Below are 19,074 nucleotides of genomic sequence, written 5' to 3'. Positions count from 1 at the left end.
TTAGAGAAACCTTTGAACAATAAAACACTGAATGGTCAAATGTGTTCTGAAAATATTGGCTACACTGACTTTTTTGTATATACAATGCTTACAAGTCAGTGTGTCATAGAACAGAGTATCTCAGTTGGAAGGGACCTACAACGATCACCTAGTCCAACTGCCTGACCAATTCAGGGCTGACCAAAAGTTAAAGCATGTTGTTAAGGGCATTGTCCAAATGCCTCCTAAACACTGACAGGCTTGGGGCATCAACCACCTCTCTAGGAAGACCGTTCCAGTGTTTGACCACCCCCTCGGTAAAGAAATGCTTCCTCATGTCCAGTCTGAACCTCCCCTGACGCAGCTTTGAGCCATTCCCACGCGTCCTGTCACTGGATCCCAGGGAGAAGAGCTCAGCGCCTCCCTCTGCACGTCCTCTCCTCAGGAAGCTGTAGAGAGCCATGAGGTTGCCCTTCAGCCTCCTTTTCTCCAAAGTGGACAAGCCCCAAGTCCTTAGCCGCTCCTCACAGGACATGCCTTCCAGCCCTTCCACCAGCTTTGTTGCCCTCCTCTGGATGCATTTAAGTACCTTCACATCCTTCTTAAATTGTGGGGCCCAGAACTGCACACAGCACTCAAGGTGAGGCCGCGCCAGTGCTGAATACAGCGGGATAATCGCCTCTCTTGACAGGCTGTTATGCTGGGCTTGATGCACCCCAGGGTGCGGTTTGCTCTCCTGGCTGCCAGGGCACGCTGCTGACTCCTATTGAGCCTGCTGTCGACCAGCATCCTCAGACCCCTTTCTGCAGGGCCGCTCTCCAGCCACTCCTCTCCCAATTTATACTTGTGTTCAGCATTACTCCGTCCAGGTGCAGAATCCAGCATTTGGACTTGTTAAATTTCATCCCATTAATCATAGTCCAATGCTCCAATCTATCTAGATCCCTCTGCAAAGCCTCTTGTCCCTTGAGAGAGTCGACAGCACCTCCCAGTTTGGTATCGTCAGCAAACTTGCTAATGGTGCATTCAACTCCTGCATCCAGATCACTGATAAAGATACTGAACAGAACTGGCCCTGGGACTGAGCCCTGAGGAGCACTGCTGGTGACCCGTCGCCAGCCAGCTGTAGCCCCGTTTGCCATGACCCTTTGGGCTCTGCCCTTCAGCCAGTTCTTCACCCAGTGCACCATGAATCTGCTCATCTCACAGTTGGACAACTTGTCCAGAAGGATGCTGTGAGCGACAGTATCACATGCTTTACTAAAATAAAAAAAAAAAAAAAAATAAATGCACCCAGTGCTTTTCCTTCATCTGCTAGGCAGGTGACCTTATCATAGAAGGATATCAAATTAGTTAAACAGGACTTTCCTTTTGTGAACCCATGGTGACTGTGCCTGATGATTGCATCATTCTTTAAATGCCTTTCAACAGTACCCAGTATAATCTTCTCATAATTTTTCCAGGAACTGAGGTTAAACTAACAGGTCTGTAGTTTCCTGGGTCTTCCCTCACTCCCTTTTTGTAAATTGGAGTAACATTGGCCAGCTTCCAGTCAGCAGGGACTTCCCCAGACTCCCAAGACCTTTGGTAGATGATCGAGAGGGGTCCTGCCATAACATCTGCTGGCTACTTCAGTACTCTGGGATGAATCCCATCAGGCCCCCAGGACTTGTGAACTTTCAGCTGATACAGTTGGTCCCTTACAATTTCAGTGTCCACAAATGGAAAGTCACTGTTCCTGCACTTGTGGTCCTCTGACTCAGATGACTGGGCACCCCAAGGTCTATCAGTATTATTAAAGACTGAGGCAAGAAAAGCATTGAATGCCTCTACTTTATCTTTTTCCCTATTAGTCAGGTGACCATAATCAGCAAGTATCAGTCCAATGTTTTCTTTAGACCTCCTTTTGCTATTAATGTATTTAACAAAGCCCTTCTTGTTGTCAGATTCAGCATTGGCCAGTTTCAACTCTAATTGAGCATTGGCCTTTCATCATACGCGCACGTTTCAGAAAGCCTGTCTTGAATTTCTGGAGAAGCTTCTACAGTCACTTGCAAATTTTGATTCCTTCCTCCTTGTGAGGAAGGAAGTGAAATTTAAAATGTAAATGGGACTTCTGTATAATATAGTAACGTGTTCTCCTCAACAAGTCCTAATTTTTTGATGAAAAGATTTAGCTTTCAAATGGCTTCGTATTTGGGGGGGGGGGAGCAAATACCAAACTTGAGCTACGTCAAAGTTTAAATAAAAATAAATCCTTAAATTTAATCTTGTAGGCTCATTCCCAAGTACTTAGGAGTCAAGAACTCTGAAAAATCAAATTAGAGTATTTATAAGCTCCTGATGCCTTAAGGGACACATAAGTTTTCTAAAGTCTGGGACAGCTGGTGACCAGTATTGGTGGTACTGTAAGAGCCTAAGAAGTATTTTCTCCTTTGCAAGTGCCTTTCAGTATGAGATGAAATTTGATGTTGCTGCTGTTGTGGTGGTTTGTTTGTTTGTTTTTAAGTAGTAAGTATCTGAGCAGTTGATCAATGCTTTGAAGTACTGCAAGTATGCCAAAGATACAACTATTAGAAATTTAAATTTAATTTGTTTTGTTTCAAAGTACAGGCAGTCATATTATAAAACAAGTACCAAAAGGCCAAATTACACATTAATCTCCAAATATATGAAAAGTGCTAGCTCTGTTAGTGTTAGAGATGTGTTTTAAATTACTTAAGTTCTTGCAAACAATGATTTTTACTTCATTTTGTGTAAATAACTAGAAAAATACTCATAAGGCAGTGGACCTAAAATAGGATTATATTTGTAATGTTAGCATTTTCTAGTTTTAATTGGCTGAATAGTATTGTGACCTAACAAAAAAAAAGTTATACATTTTTGAAGGATGAGTTTCAGGAGTTTACGTATCTTTTAGAGCAACCTCCTTAACCCAGATTTGTCTGGTTGAAGCAACTGCGAGAAGTTGACTACTTTGAACCAATCAACTAGTATTTCTTAAAGGAATTCATGCTTTTGAGGTCTCGCGTGTCATAAATGCAATACCAGTACTGTTCACTGGGAGCCTCAGAACTGAACTGCTTTATAATACTTCTACTGGGAACAATTTTCATAGAATCCCAGGTTGGAACGAATCATCCGGTCCAACCTTCCTTGGCAAATGCATGGTCTAGACAAGATGGCCCAGCACCCTGTCCAGCCGAATATTAAGTGTCCAATGTTGGGGAATGCACCACTTCCCTGGGGATATTATTCCAATGGCTGATTGTTCTCATTGTGAAAAAATTTCCTTTTGTGTCCAGTCGGAATCTCCCCAGGAGTAACTTGTACCCATTACCCTTCATCTTCTTTCTCCATGTGACTCCTTGTAAAAAGGGAGTCTCCATCTTCTGTGTAGCCACCCTTTAAATACTGGAACATGGTGATAAGGTCTCCCTTAAGCCTTCTTTTCTCAGGGCTGAACAAACCCAGTTCTCTCAGCCTTTCCTCATACGGCAGGCTTCCTAGTCCTTTGATCATCTTTGTGGCCCTTCTCTGGACCCCCTCCAGCCTGTCCACATCTTTTTTGTACAGCAAGGACTAAAACTGAACACAGTACTCCAGGTGTGGCCTGACAAGTGCTGAGTGGGATAACAACTTCTTTATCTCTGCTGGTGATGCCCTTGTTAATGCAACCCAGCATCCTGTTGGCGTTCTTTGCTGCAGCAGCACTGTCTTCACTCAGACAGAGCTTGTTGTCCATCAAGACCCCCCAGTCCCTTTCCACAGAGCTGCTCCCCAGCCAGGTAGATCCCAGCCTGTGCTGCGCTCCTGGGTTATGTTTTCTCAGGTGCAACACCTTACATTTGTCTTTGTTGAACTTCATAAGGTTCTTGTTAGCCCATTCTTCCAGCCTATCCAGGTCTTCCTGCAGGGTGGCTCTCCCTTCTGAAGTGTCCACTTCCCCACTCAGTTTGGTATCATCAGCAAACTTCATCAGGGTACACTTGGGAAACTGTATCAAAAGCCTTGGAGAAATCCAGGTAGACAATGTCCACCGCTTGCCTCACATCAACCGAGCAGGTTACTTGGTTGTAGAAGGTGATCAGCTTTGTCAAGCACGATTTGCCGTTGGTGAATCCATGCTGGCTTTTCCTAATCATGTGCTTCGTTTGACTTGTGATAGCCCCTGGGAGGATTCATTCCATAACTTTCCAAGGGACTGAAATAAGACTGATGGGCATATAATTTCCTGGATCCTCCTTTAAGCCCTTCTTGTAGATGGGGGTGATTCTATGATTCTGTGATTCTATTTTACAGTGCCACAGTTAGGATCCTATGTTCTTGCTCAAAAACTGCTCTAAGTTATGTAAAGTTTACTTCTACATATATAATTTCAAATTTCTTTAAAAAGCAATTAAGTAATTTTATTTTTGACATATTAATTGTAAATTAAAGGTGTTAAAACAGCCACCTCCTCTGAAAGTATCATCTCCTCAGTAAGGGGTTTTTGTTGGTAGTTCTTAATACAAAACTACAGTTTTCATTTCTTCGTGTAATAAAAATGCGTTTTCAGTTAACCTCTAAGTTTCTTGTGGTTTTACAACAGAGTTTTAATTTGCTGTGGAATTACAAGAGTCTTGTAATTCCGGTTTATGTACTACCTTCCTAAATTAGGGAGGCTGAAAAATCTTAATCTCTGTTTACAACTAAGTTTAGTAATAAGATATTTCTGATTTTGCATTGTGGAGTTTGCTACATGGAGGTAGCAGGGCAACTACTGCGGTTCTCTGCTGTTTGACATATTCCTAGGTAAATTGTTCCCTCTAGGCCTCTGCTGTTCCTTAGAGCACCAGAATTCATCGGAGTGCTGTGTGTGATGTGCCGTTATCTTTTAGTAAGTGTAGGAAGAGAAATGGTCTCTGCCAAGACGTTGTCTAAGTCAAGAGAGGAAGACCTGAATCCTGCTTGAGGTGCTGGAGTCTGAACCACAGGTTCCATAGCGTTCTCACCATTTTCCCAGGAGAAATACATACTCTGCTACAGATAAGTTTAGCCTTTTCGAAGCAGGAAGAACAGAAGTACCAAAGTTTGTCTGCTATCTTGTACCATGAAGAAAGACAAGAAGGGAGACTTGATGCTACCGGCTGCTTCTGAGGCTATCCACTGCTATAGAAGCCCCCAGTAAAACCTTGCGTGTCCTTTGGTTGCTCATGGAAATTAACAGGGATCTATATAAGCTGCCATCATCCATTTCTTTTGGGGAGGGGATGTCATTTGCATACTTGTGTGGCATCTACACTAATACAATTCTGTATTCATTTAGCTGTTAAAATGTTTTGTAACCTTACTGTAACTAGTAGACGTGGTTCCAAGCAATCTTTGATTTCTTTGGGTTATCATTGGCAAGTAAGAATGTCCTTCATGCCAGAAACTCCAGAAAATTTTCCTGGCCTTCTCAATACTGCTGACGAAAGCACCAAGTCCTGTTTCAAATAGCAGTCTGGATTCAGTTGTCAGTGTGTAGTGTGCCTAGCACTGTATTGTGGGCCAGCATCTGTGTTCCGGGTTTGTTGGCATAAAAGCAATAACCATTTGGTTTTAATGAAAAAAGGAAATAAGGCTGGCAAGGGAAATGTTTTTAAGAGGTAGTGAACTATGTTTTTATTTTTCTGTCTTCAAAACAGAGGGCATTTTAGCTAATTATGTTTTCTAAACATAATCAGAACAGTACATCCCAACTACAAAAAAAGAAAATAAATGTAAATTGAAAGAAGTTGGAGGAAATGTAGCATTATTAACAAGGGAAAGTTGACTGTAATTCCTTTTTTACTCCATGTGTTACTGTAACATAGCAACAGGAAGAGATTCAAATTGCTTGCAAAACTTCTACTTCCTACTTCCTTACCATTGCAGTACTAAAAGGCTAGGAATGGATAAGGTAAATAAGAAAAAAGATGTCTGTGGATGACAGCTGTGTGGTTGGAATACTGATTACAAGTTATAAAATCTCTTAAGATACTCCAGTCTGTATCTGTAGACTGGCTGAAGGAGAGTGGTGGTGGGGAGCAGGAGATTCGAGGAAATGACCAATAGGAAGAAGGAAAGATGCACAAACCAGAGATGCTTACTTTGCTGGGTGGCAAGGACATAGGCAACACATCAGCAAATGAGTTTTGGTGTTTCCCTCTCCCTTTTGGTCTCCTTTCAAAGAATACATGTATGTATCTACATTTGTGGGATTTTGATCAAAATTTTGTTCCTGCAGGCACTGACAATATCATTAGTTAAAACCTGGGTTTGAAACTGGTATGTCTCACAATATTGTCAAATTCCACTCATTCTTACAAAGTATTCAGAGGGGGCTTTCAAAAGTCATAACCTGTGCTTTTGTAAGGCACCACTCCTGTTCTGCTTCTTAAAAGAAAATGTTTGTGGTCATCTGTTCCAAGAAGAGATTCAGAATTACCTTGTGGTGGTGAGTAATGGGGACTCAAAGGTTGTCCCTGTCTGTGGCTACAGTGAGAGGCATACCCCCCTCAGTGCCGGCTTTGCATCCCTGTCTCGTGCAGCTCACTCTTCCCTCTGTATGCTGTGTAAATGCTAAGGTGTCTAACTCCGGTGGGATGGTGCTGGGCTGTGCCCTTCTTGGTTGAATTTCAGGTGCTGCATAGCTGAGCAGTCCCTGACCCTTGTTGGATCTGTCTGTAGGTGTTTGTTTCCAAAAATAACCAGGATCATCTTTTTTTCTCTCTAGAAAAGTTGATTGCATATCAGCGGGAATTTCATGCTTTGAAGGAACGGCTTCGTATAGCTGAGCATCGCACTCTGCAACGCTCTTCTGAGCTGAACGCTATCTTGGAGCAGTTCAGGCGTGCAGTAGCAGAAACAAATGGGAGTAAGAATGCAATGAATAATTTTTCAGGTACATACTATGATTGAGCTATTTTTTATAACTCTGCACTACTAATATATCTTCTTATTACTGTAGAATAAGAAATTAATACCAAGAAAGCCGAATGAAACTGTTCAGCGGTGCAAATAAAGAATCTGTAATACCTTATATCTGCTGGGGATTTTTTTCTTCCAATTTCTATTCTTAATGATCCACCCCCTCTTCATTATTATACCTTTAGGGACCAAATACTTTTTCCACATCTAGCTCCAAAAGTTTGGAATGTCTGGTTACTTATTTAACATACTGAATATATTTTGACAATAATTTACATCGCTTTTTAAATAGAGCTTGATGGGAAAGGTGAGCAAACAGTGTTTAATAAATGGATGAACTTGAAGCAATTAAAATATGTTTAAAAGTCAGCTGGAAGATGTAAAAATGTACAAGCTATCTAAGGTATTGGTTATGATTTGTAAAATGTACAGATAAGGTCCTTTTTAATAACTAGTGATTAAATGTTGAACTGGTAAAGACTTCCATAAGTTTTTACCCATTTTGGAGGCTGGTGCTCAAGTTTACTGAGAGCTGTGTTTGGCAATATTAGAGAATGCCTTCGCACTACTCGCCAGTTTTGAAGTTAACTTTTAAAATCGCAGTATTACTGCTTTAGTCACTCTGACTATCTAGATGGAGGGTGAATAACAAATAAATATAAACTTTCTGGTGAGAGGTCTGATTTGGTAGGTTGCAGAAATGTCACTGTATTGGCCTAATGAGGAATATAAACCCAAAGATTTTTGCAAGTCAAAAAAGTGGATCAAGCTTTTTGAATCTCTTATCTCTACTTGCATTTGTGCTATGGGTTACTGTCTTCTATAGATTTTTTTTGTTTTGTTTTGTGGGGGAGGGTTATAATTATAGGCCTTCAGTGCTGACATTAAGGATGAATTGCTCTGTCTGACACTAATGGCCTATCCAACCTGATCTCTGTAGTTCCCTGGATCTCCAGGAAGGATACGGATAAAGGTTACATTTAACATAGTCTGTGAATCTTGTCTTCCTCTTCTGCGTGTATGTTTTTGCTGTTAAAGCAAACAACAATAGAGGAAGTCATATAAGTTTGATACTGGATTTATGATTAAGTTATTACCACATTTATTTTTAAAAATGAGTTAGCTTGCTTATAGACAATATAGTCATAGGGAGTTATTCTCTTCTGATGCAGCTGAAGTTACTGATGCATATTTTAAACTTTCTACCATGTCTGGATCCCAACTGGGACATCCTCTTTTTACCATGGGAGCCATGATGGGAAGTCAGGTGAAGTCTGAATTTTCCAGAGCTTTTGTGCTCAGAACTTAGTATTAGATAGATTTTGTTAAGTTTAATGTATTTAAGTATACATAATACTATGCAGTATTTGCCATCTTTGAAGCTGAAAGAATTGTAGATTGTGTTATGTAAATCATTATTCATTCATATAAAGAGTTGTCATATTTTGAGGGAATTTTTAGTCCAGCTTTTGCAGTTGAAGCTAAGGGAAATGTTAGCAGGAAAAGTAAAATGTACCTGTATTGGAATCTATAAAAATTAGCTTCTCTACTTATGGCATCTATTTATAAAGCATTTTTCAAGATTATAAATGGTTAGGAATTTAGTTTCACACAAAAATAAATATTAAAACTAAACAAAACTCACAAGAAAACTGGTCCAGCTTTGTAGAAGCTACACTCAGAATCTGAGAGGAATGACATTTATGGCATTACTTTTCTCACTTCTGCACAATTCAAATTTTTCTTGGAAACCATGAGTGCATTTTTTTACTTAACTTGATATTGTAAAGCCCATAAGTTTTCAAAGGTCCATATGCTATCATATTTGTCATTTGAAATAAGAGTTGTTTTCACACTTGATGTAAGAAAATCAACACGCACAGCAGGGGAATTTAAAAACTGTTATTTGCAACTTTGAGAGCCGCCTGGACATCCTGAGAGGCAAGAATTATTTTAAGTACTCTAATGGACTAAATTAAATTCATGTTAGTGTTCATTTTATTGCAGAAATACTCAAAATCTTAATTGTATATTTAATGCTATTTTTATTTTGTATCTGTATGTGCAGTGTATTCCAATATGTATTTGTAGCTTTGAAAATATATTTGCAGTAGTGTCACTATATGGTGATGAGCTCTGTAAGCATAAGTAAAAAATAATCTAGGTAAATAAGCCTTCCCTTTTGATTCATTGGTGGGGGGTGAAACCCCAACCTAAATAAATGGAGCATTCTTTACTTCTGTGATTACACACTAAGTCTTGTGTGATCAGGTAAGTATTAACTCTATCTGTAGCAAGGTTACTGAGTGGACAATAATCCTGGCCACAGTTTTTATACAAAAAAACTAAAATGAGAAAAGGCTTCCTTTGTACACAAGATATAATGCCTCAGTAAAATGCATCATTTGTTCTGTTTTTCAGCTAGGACCAAGCTTGGAATTTTGTATTATTTACCACTGCATAAAATTTCATATGGTTTGTTTTCTGTATTACTGATTTCATGTATGTTTGCAGATGAGACACTGAAATTGTTAAAAGAGCTAACAAGTAGAAAATCTCTTCAAGTGCCAAGTATCTATTACCATTTGCCTCATTTGTTGAAAAATGAAGGAAGCCTTCAACCTTCTGTGCAGGTTGGCCTTGGAAGGACAGGAGGTATGCTGATACGATGTTTGTTTTATGTTTTATATCTGGAGGACTTTCTAGTTTTAGTAATAAAATTTACTGCATTACTTGGTAGATCAAGGACATCTCATTTAACTTGTGTGATATTGATATCTCTTAGAATTTTTACTGAATCCAAGATGAAAGGAGTTTGGCTTCAGCTGTGCTCTTTTCTGCATAATCTCAATCACACCCCATCCCATGTTAAGGTACATATTAAGAAGGATTTAGTTTGAATGAATTTTTTGTAACTAAGTAGAAGGGAACAAAGTTCAAGATTCTGAACAACAGATTCTGAACTGTTAGTGGACATATCCCTTGTTTTTTTCGGATTTGTGGGGCAACCATGCATGGATATAATTATTTTAGATTTGATGTTTCTAGTTTTTCAAACAATATATTTCAATGTATAACTTAATGTTGGGAGAACTAGAATAATCAGATATAATTGCATCAATAAAATGTGGACATTCATTGGAGGGAAAAAAAAAAAAAATCAGTGTTGTGCTGCAATACTGTTGATCCCCCTTTTTTTCTAATCCTCACAAATTCTGAGCTTTGGTTGTTAGGATAGCTCCATGGAATCCCACTCTTGGAGCTCGAGAAAATAAATAGCATAGAGCCCACCAAGCTGATATACCTCAAAGCATATGTGTGTGTGTCTAAGCTTGAAGGCCCCACCAATGAATCCTTGTTTCTCTGTGTGCCATCTGACTTTAATGGCTTGTGTTATTGTCCACTAGGCCTTTCTTTTTTAATCCCCCCCCGCCTTTGCTTTTGAAAGAAGCGTTAGTTACTCCTGGCCTGTATTTTTTTCATTACTTCACTAAGTTTGCTCCTTCTTTTAACAGAAGGCATGCCTCTGTGTCAAATGTGTGGGCTCAAGCCATGGCGTTATTTTTCTGACTGTAAACACCGTTTATTTCAATGTTGTTATTCAGGGAGGAAAAGGCTCATATTCCTTTATTGTTTCAAGTGAAGCCTGTATTGTATCCCATAACAAAAGTTTGAAATTACAAAATAGGAATTGGAATCCAGTTTATGTAATTAAAAAGAGGGAGGAAATTCTGAATTAAAATTGTTTTCCTATCTTCCCCTTTCCTGGTCACTGTGCTTTTTGAGTGTTTGTTTTAAAAATTCAGAACTTGTTAATGTGTAGTTGCTAGGCAAAGCAGGATCTATAAGGAAGGATAAACAACATTTTTTAATAGTTGTTTGATTTTATATATTTATGATGTGGTAAATCATTTCACACAGATGGCTTGGAAAGCTGGTGCTGACTTCGTGAAGTCTGCTTTATCCTTTTACTGTGTTCCTGCTGCTATCTGCTGTATTCCTAGTAGGTAGCCAGCCCTGGGTACGGGGTGGGGTGCAGAAGAAAGGCTATGGGAAAGTTAAGGAAGATGGGAGTCAAATGACCAGCTGAAAGATGGTGTTAATAGCGTTGTAGCTGGGGCCAGGTTGCTTTGCATTTGAGGTGCCTTCAACAGGGATAAGAGATTTCAGTGGGGAACTTCTGGGCAATCCTGATGACCTGGCCTTGTTTTTCTAGAAGAACCCAAATCAGGTGGAAGGAAAGTAATAGAGGGTTTTTTTTCAGCAGGGTCATTTTAAAAGATGACTTCTGAGAAGTTAAATACTTGAGTTGTGAAGAACGGTTATGCCAATTTGAAAATAAAACTAAGTTAGGGAGTTTAATCACTCTAAGTCTCGGTGCACCTTATCTGATTAATACCGTGGTTGTTGATTATTTCCTATGCAATAGTCTGGCATGCCTAGGATTACTTTTTTTTTTGTTTGCTGAGTGTTAGTGGTGATTATGTTAATCATGCTTCTGATGATGGGTGGTATATTTTTAAACTATTTTTAATTACTGTTATCTCCATCTTTTAACCCCTTGCATTTCTAAAGCAATGCTTTATTATGAGATAAGATTTTTTTTTTTTTTCTATCTTGTGTATGAAATCACTGAAAGTACATTTTTGGTTTGTTTGATTTCAGTTTCCATTGTAATGGGAATACCTACAGTGAAAAGAAAAGTCAAGTCCTACCTTACAGAAACTCTCCACTCCCTTATTGATAAGCTGTCCCCTGAAGAAAAACTGGATTGTGTTATGGTTGTCTTTATAGGCGAGGTAATCACTTAAATATTTTTGTACAATTTCTAACCTGCCTTTAATTACAAGTACCACTCCTTTCAGGAACTGATGAGGATCTACTTTTTCTTCAAGATGTAGACAGATGACTGTCTTCTTCCATGAAAAGGAGATAGTGTCAGACTTGTGTTTCTGAGAGAAACGATCCTGAAGAGGCCAGCTTTTTCTATTTATCAAGGAAACAGTGGACACGGATTCAGTGGACTGGTTATTTTGCAAATATTCTGATGCTTATACCTAGTGACAGACATGTGCTAATTGCCTTATTCCTTCAACATCAAAATAATGGCTAAGGTATTCTGGTGTGGTAGGATTCTTCCCATTCTCTTCATGCTACTGCTTAGTCCTTCCTCAAATGAGTGCTGCAGTTTGAGATGTTAGGCACAGATAGTTTCTGATTTTATTTTCTGGACAGTGTGGATATTGTAAGTCCAGACCTTTTTCATGGATTAATTCAGTGTTCAGTTGGACAGTTTGGTCAGTTTGGCTCTGATTTAGTGGAAATCAAATTTAGGAAAGTGATAGAATGCTTCCAGAAATAATTCTGTTGGCTGCTGGGAATTGCATATACTTATTTTGGTCTGTATGTTGTTCTCAAAAGTCTGACTTGGAGAGTGAGAAATTTATATATATGTTTGACCTTCATCCATCTAACCATATAATGCTCTACTGAAAGAGTGTTTTATGAGTCCCACAGATGAAAATTTGAATCTTCTAGTTATAACTGTGAAAACGGTTTTAATCCTGTGAGCCAGTGTCCATTCAGGGACGAATCAGTGGAAAATCAGATAGGCATTTTAATACTTCTATTATCAGCACATTTTAAAGCTTTCCTTGAAAAGTTTGTAAACTTTTTTACCTGTACCTGAGAACTGATTCTTATGGTTTTCTAATATAAATTGCTCTGTTTTCTTCTTTTTTTTGACAGTCAGTCAAAAACTATCTGTCAGGATAGATTTTTTTCTGTAGAAAATGCTCCTAAAACATCCGTTGGTTGAGAATATCAAAAGAACAGAATTCATTCTAAATTACCGGAATGCTGGGTTTTTCTTCACTGTATTAGTTGGAGTAATTTTATTACCTTGTAGTGTGGCTTCTTTTCAAGGTTTCAAACTGAAGTTTCGTTTTGTTTTGCTTAAGGAGGTCTGAGCTATGAAAACTGTGTGTTATCATTGGATTCCCTTTCTTCTGCAAAACTTTGAATAGGAGTGAAGGGAATCCACACTGTCCCCAACTGCACAAGTTTCCCTTGTTGCCTTAGACAAGCTGTATTGCTATACACGAATTTTCCGTAGCTAACTAACTTTCTTCCTTTGAAGTGGTGTGAAATTCTGTTTCATCTTGGAAATGGTTCTACAAAAATGACTGTGAAGGAACTGAACGTTTTAACATGGGAGCTATTGCTTCTGTGCCCAAGGAGAATTGTGTGGTTTGCTCTGGAGTGGGATACTGTTGCCCTCTGTATCTTATCTCTGTATCTGTCTCTTTGAGAGCAGCACTATGTGCTTACTCACCTATCTGCTGGGGGCACTGCAAGCGATGAACGTCTGGGAAAATTTGAAGAACATAAGTTTAAATTCTTGTCCTGTTATAACCATTCCTGATATTTGCTTATATTTCTTTTTCTTTACTTCATCCAATTTTATGACGTCCCTGCTTTACTATTTCTTTTACCATGTTTTATATTTTCTTAAGTTCAATATCTTGTAGTTTGTTTTGTAATTGCTACAGGGAACTCTTTCAATGAATAATATGGTACGGTAAATACTTCATCCTGAACTATGCTATGTTTTTTCTGAGTTATGCTGTATATTTCAGCTTCCTTCTGCAAGACGAAAAATGTAGGTTTATTAAGCATTTTCTCTGGATATTTGAAGGAAGGTCTGCTCCCCTGGTGGACTTCTGTTTCTCCTTAAACAAAAAGAAAGGCTTTAGCTTTTAAAATAGCTTTGTCTGTGGGGTTTCCTAGCCTAAAATGTGTTACGCTATTGCTGTCATTAACATGTGTGCATTAATGAAGGCTTATTTAAAAATACATTAGAACTTTGACCAACTATGCTTGTATTAAAAATGATGGCAAAAGTTTCTGAAAAAAGGTTTGGTCTCTGCTCAACATCTGTGCAGTTTAGGTACAGCAAGAAATGGTCATAGTATGAGGCTAGGTAATTTTGCTAATAAGCTTAAAATTGCTACCTGTGCTTTGTCTATAACTTGTGCCAACAAAAAAAAAGTGCAAGACTTTACAAAAATGTTTTTACAAGAGAATTATATGAAAAATGGTATTTTAAAAGGATTTTAGTATTTTCTTACTGACTTTATTTGAGAAATCAAATTGAGAGTGTTTAAGAAGCATTGCTGGGAGCCATAGTCATGGACTGTCATCTCTTTGTGCTAAGCACCCTAAAAAGCTCTTTTAATCCTGCTATTTTTTTTAGTAGTTCAATCTCACTCCTTTCTTGTAAATTTGACTTTTTTGCTAGAAAACAAGTTGAAAATTAAGGCTAATGGCCTTCTGCAAACAGCATGAACGTGTGTAAACAGATGAGCTAGTAAATGTAGATGCATCATGGTTGCTAAATAAAGAAATCTGCATATTCATTTACTGTATGGCTATTTCTCAGTAATGTAATTATACACAGTAAATTTCCATATTGGAAGTTCAAGGAATTCTAAAATATCTCAGCTGATGTGATATCTAATCACCAATTTAAATAATTACTGGAATTGCTTGGCAGTAAACTGTGCAATTGTCCCAGTAACTGACATATGTCTGTGTTCTCCAATTTGTTAAAATAACGTTATTGCAGAATAATTTGCAGGTATTCATTAGGATGACTAATAAATAGGCATGATTCATTATACCTCTATACTTAAAAATCTTTTTATTCCCCTTCACTGTGTAGCTAGTTCGTAGGCCCATCAGATGACTTGAAACAAGTGATTCAAATCCCATAAACCTGCTCTGTATGAGAACTTGTTTTCAGAATAAACTATAGGCTCTAGGTCTAAGAAACCTAGTATTTTTATTTAATATGGTTTGTAATTAACATGGGAAAGATGGTTTAGAGGTACTTTACATCATCATAGTGGAACAGCAAACATATATGTGTGTGTGTGCGCATATATATATACATACACTACTGAATATGAGGGAAATTAAAATGCTTTTCTGGTATCTAAACAATTTTTTTTTTTTTCCTGTAGGGAGATCTCATTTACCATGAAGAAAACGCATCTTAGACTTGTTCTAAATATATCACAAATTATTGTCTGTCCACTTCATTAATCAGTGACTGCGCTTAGCACAGTCTTTTGTACAAACAGTAATCAGTTTGGAAAGACTATAAGCCCTTGATTTGACTAAAAATATCAGAAAGACAAATCATTTCAGTAAGAATCAGAAGACACTACAGGTGTGCAAAAGCATTTTGCAAATTCTGTACGCTACTGATTGCATCTGACTAGGCAATAATTGACCGGCCATTTGTTCTTGGAGCACTAGTCCATATGTTACACTTTCTTGCATATTGTTTATTCAAATCTTACTCTGTTGTTTCATGTGTATACAATTCACTTAGGCTAGAAAAACTTGCAAGTGTTGAATATCTTTTACTGTCACCGTGTCATCTCTTTATGTAAACAATGGCTGCTAAATTAAAAGATGTTGCTCTTCAATAGTGTTTTCTCTGTCCTCTTTTTGTGGAGAATCTTTTTTTCTTTATTATTTCTTTGCAAAAGTTTCTGTACTGGTTGGGTCAGCGTGACACAAGCAGCCAGTAAGGCACCATCCTGTGCGCTGGTATGAACAAAGCCTCAGCAATTAAGCACTGAGTGCACATACTGGGTCAAGTCTTGCTGAACCTGTTTTGGATGTATTAACATTGGAGTGTAATATGGAAAACTTCTCCAGCAAAATAACCAGGCCTGTATTTTCACCTCTTCTTGCTCTGGGCCTGAGTTATAGATCTCTCTGATCAGCAGACCTCTTGATAGAAAGAAAAGGAGTATTTTGTCTCTCTTGGTCTCAACTCAGATGTGTTAGTGTCATCCCGGCTACAGAGGTGTTCCATTCTTTCCACTAATCATTGAAAACTTGAGAGCCGCCCCTTCCTGGAGCTGCCTTGGAGAGTATAATCCTAGTCCTCAAAAGATCTGACTGCACATCCCAAGTTGGAGAAGGACCAATAGATCTTGGCATATACATACATATGTATGTATGTAATATACATGTTTTAAAAAAATCAAAGCTAGGCAGAGCTGTTGTGGCAAATGATACATTATCTTCACCAGGTAACTTTAGAGGCCTACACAGATGGTAGCCTTTGTTTTGGACATCTCACTCAAAACTGGTCAGGATGAACAGAGCTTCTAGATATACTGCCAACTCTCATATCTGGAAGGGTAGCTTGGCCTGTCAGTGAGCACTTAAGATATTTAAACTGCTGTTGCAATTCCCGCTTCTTTGGCACCTAAGCTTTGGTACCCAAAGAGTAGGGGCTGCTAATACTGGGCACGATCATAGGATTTTACGCTCCTCTTTTCATGGCAGTGACTAGCAAAGTTTTTATATAGGATTAAACCAGTGATAAAAATCTTTCTTAGATCTCAGAAGAGATCCTTGACAGGATTTGAAAACTTCCACGTGCCTGAGGCAAATTTAGTATCTCCGCACAAAGATAAAATTCAGGATTGTTCTCTTCTCTCAAGCTCTAGACTTGAATGACTAAAATGCTTCTGTATTTGTAAGATACCTTCTGAGATGCACCTGGGCCACAGTAACTATCTGATGCTTCTGGTAAGGGAACGTCACTGTTAATAGACAGAGTTGTGTCTGATCGGTAACATCTAGTGAATCTGTGACATGGAAAGTGACAGTAATAATCTTATTTCAGAAACATTGTAGCAGGTGGCTTCATACCTGGATGATTGACTGAATTGACACTTTGAGTTTTGGACAACACTATCAGATTTTGCTACCGTGGTCTGCCTTGGCCTAAAGATAATGAGGACAAATTCCTTCTGTCCTCCAAATAAAGAAGACATATCATAGAAGGGTGCTTTTGACTGTACACAGCAACTACTTATCTTTTTCTGGAAAACAAAGCATCCAGACCTTTTCAACAATTTACAGGCTCACACAAGGACAAGAAAAAGTTTCCTCAGGTTGCCAGGCCACATATTCTGCTTTCTTTCAGACTCTACAAACCAGGCTTCATCTGTAATATGCACAAAGCTAGTAGGAGGCTGTATGACGCTAACATAACTTGCATCTGAATGTCCTGCTTTGAATCGTCCCTTGGGGTTTTTTTTGTTCTGGCTGGCCTTCTTAAAAGCTAAACTTACTCTGATGTGGTGCTGTGGTTCACAGCACAATCTGTATGCACGTATGCCCTCACGACTGAATAGCTGACATGCAGGGCTCAAGGATAGGGAGAAATGGGAGTGGAGTGATGCAAGAATATACTTGTATTCCTGCTGTTGCTGCCAAAGGTTTTGCATTGTGAAATCCTGTCCTGAACTGAATTGGGTTAATCACAGAAATGACTGGAGAGAGAAAGATATTTCTTACCTGTGTGGAAGAGTGGGGACTTTCAGTAAGGGAGGGATGAAGTCATTAGCTCATGTAGAACACAGAGGCTATCTTTTTTGCTTATGTAACATTAGATGGCTATGTTATGACAGTATTCTGCATTCCTGTTTTTTGTTTTGCATCTTCTTCTCATGTTCCCTGTATTTAACTTGAACTTTCTGCTTCAGATCTGAAAGCAGACACTGTATTCCTGAAAATAATTTTTTTTCAGCTGCATTTGTTGAACTCTAACAGATGTTATTACCTTTTTCCACAGGCTTTATTTATATGCATACACTATTGCAACCACTGGAAACCACTGCTGCGCTTTTATTCCTCAGGGCTTTTTCTTCACTGCATAAATATCCAAAAATAGGTCCAAATGCCACTTCAGTGGCAGTCTTTTCCTATGTGAATTTTAATGCCTTATATAAGTAATTATATTCATATGTACTTTCACCATTTCAAGGCAAATATATGTTTGCTTTGCCTTTCTGGAGGCTGTTCAATTTTGCATTGTTTGTTATTATTTAAAATACATTGTAAAATTATTCCACCACTATTCTGCAGGGATGATGAAAGATCAAATAAAATTGTAGAAATCAGTAAGCAATGAAATGATCACACTTTGCAGATTATCATGGTTGTTTCCCAGGGATTTTTTTCTTTTTTTGGAAGATATTCTTGAATAAGTTAAGACTTACTTATACTAGATTTCATTTAAGAATTTAGATCTGGATAATCTAACAGCCTAGATAAACCATACTGTTTAGAATGTACTGTACAGTTAATGTCTGAATCTCCTCTTTCCCTGTAGCTTCTCATCTTGAATTTGTAGTATTTTGATATTCTGCATCTTAATTTCCTTTCCTAGTGGCTTGTGAAAAAAAAAATCTTTGGAATTTTAGTGCCATCTTTTGCTTCTGTTTGCACTTCTTGTTCTAAAACTGACTCTTTTTGACAACTGAAATAGCAATTTAATCCAAACAGAGGTTTGATCTGTTAAGGCAAGATCTGAGATTCAGAGAATCACTGAGATTGGAATGAACCTCTAGAAGATCATGTGGTCTAGCCCCCTTGCTCAAAGCAGAGTCAACTGCTGCAAACTTGTACATTTTACAGAGCATGTTGATAGGCATCTTGAAAATTATAGCTTTAAAAAAAGCTAAAGTTGCAAGTCAAGCTTCCAGAACAAGAAAATGCTGCAATTATGTTGCTTGTGCATCGTGCATGTATCGTGGCATTCCATCATGTTTTACTTGCTTTTTTGTGGTTTTCTTTTTGTTTTTTTCCACCCCATTTGGAGAACCTAATGTGAAAATGAAGTTTTTCACTAGCCAGGTGCCAATGTTGACACATAGAGTTTAATTTTTCATGGCAGCTGCCATTATGTAGCACTTTATATTGCCAAAGTCCAGTGGTTAGCACTTCTGATCTCATCAGGTGGACAAGTCATGGGAGTTGGATTAAGAGTAGTGCTTAGTGGCAAACTAAGGAAAACTTAATTTGTAATGTGTCCAGTATCACTAGATAAGTTGTTGCAGGAGGGGTGAGACAGGAAATAAAAGCGGGGACAGGAGTCCCGTGCTTTACAATGGAATTTTGATGTCTGAACTTCAAGGATATTTTTGTTCCTTCTAGAAGTACTATGTCATGTTGGTACTGCTGGAGTACAAGACCATGTCTTGTATGGTCTGATGCAGTGTTTGTGCCCTTGCTCTGTCTGTCAGCACTTTTGTGTGTCAGCCTGGCTCCAGTCCTGTTTGGACTCAC

The 19,074-nt window shown here is 38.4% G+C and overlaps 1 protein-coding gene across 1 annotated transcript in view; it reads left to right on the top strand.

Annotated features, from left to right (window-relative positions):
- Nucleotides 1–19,074, top strand: part of MGAT4A (alpha-1,3-mannosyl-glycoprotein 4-beta-N-acetylglucosaminyltransferase A) — a 75,637-nt gene that overhangs the window by 22,123 nt on the left and 34,440 nt on the right. The window contains exons 2-4 of the mRNA XM_009472570.2: nt 6,719–6,886; nt 9,427–9,567; nt 11,578–11,711. Coding sequence (XP_009470845.1) covers nt 6,719–6,886; nt 9,427–9,567; nt 11,578–11,711 — 443 coding nt within the window. The remainder of the gene's footprint in view (nt 1–6,718; nt 6,887–9,426; nt 9,568–11,577; nt 11,712–19,074) is intronic.

The sequence above is a fragment of the Nipponia nippon genome, unplaced genomic scaffold (genome assembly GCF_047370975.1).
Source record: "Nipponia nippon isolate SJK-2023a ecotype South Korea unplaced genomic scaffold, ASM4737097v1 scaffold_2, whole genome shotgun sequence".
Classification (NCBI taxonomy): domain Eukaryota; kingdom Metazoa; phylum Chordata; class Aves; order Pelecaniformes; family Threskiornithidae; genus Nipponia; species Nipponia nippon.
This window is presented reverse-complemented; position numbering and strand designations above follow the sequence as displayed.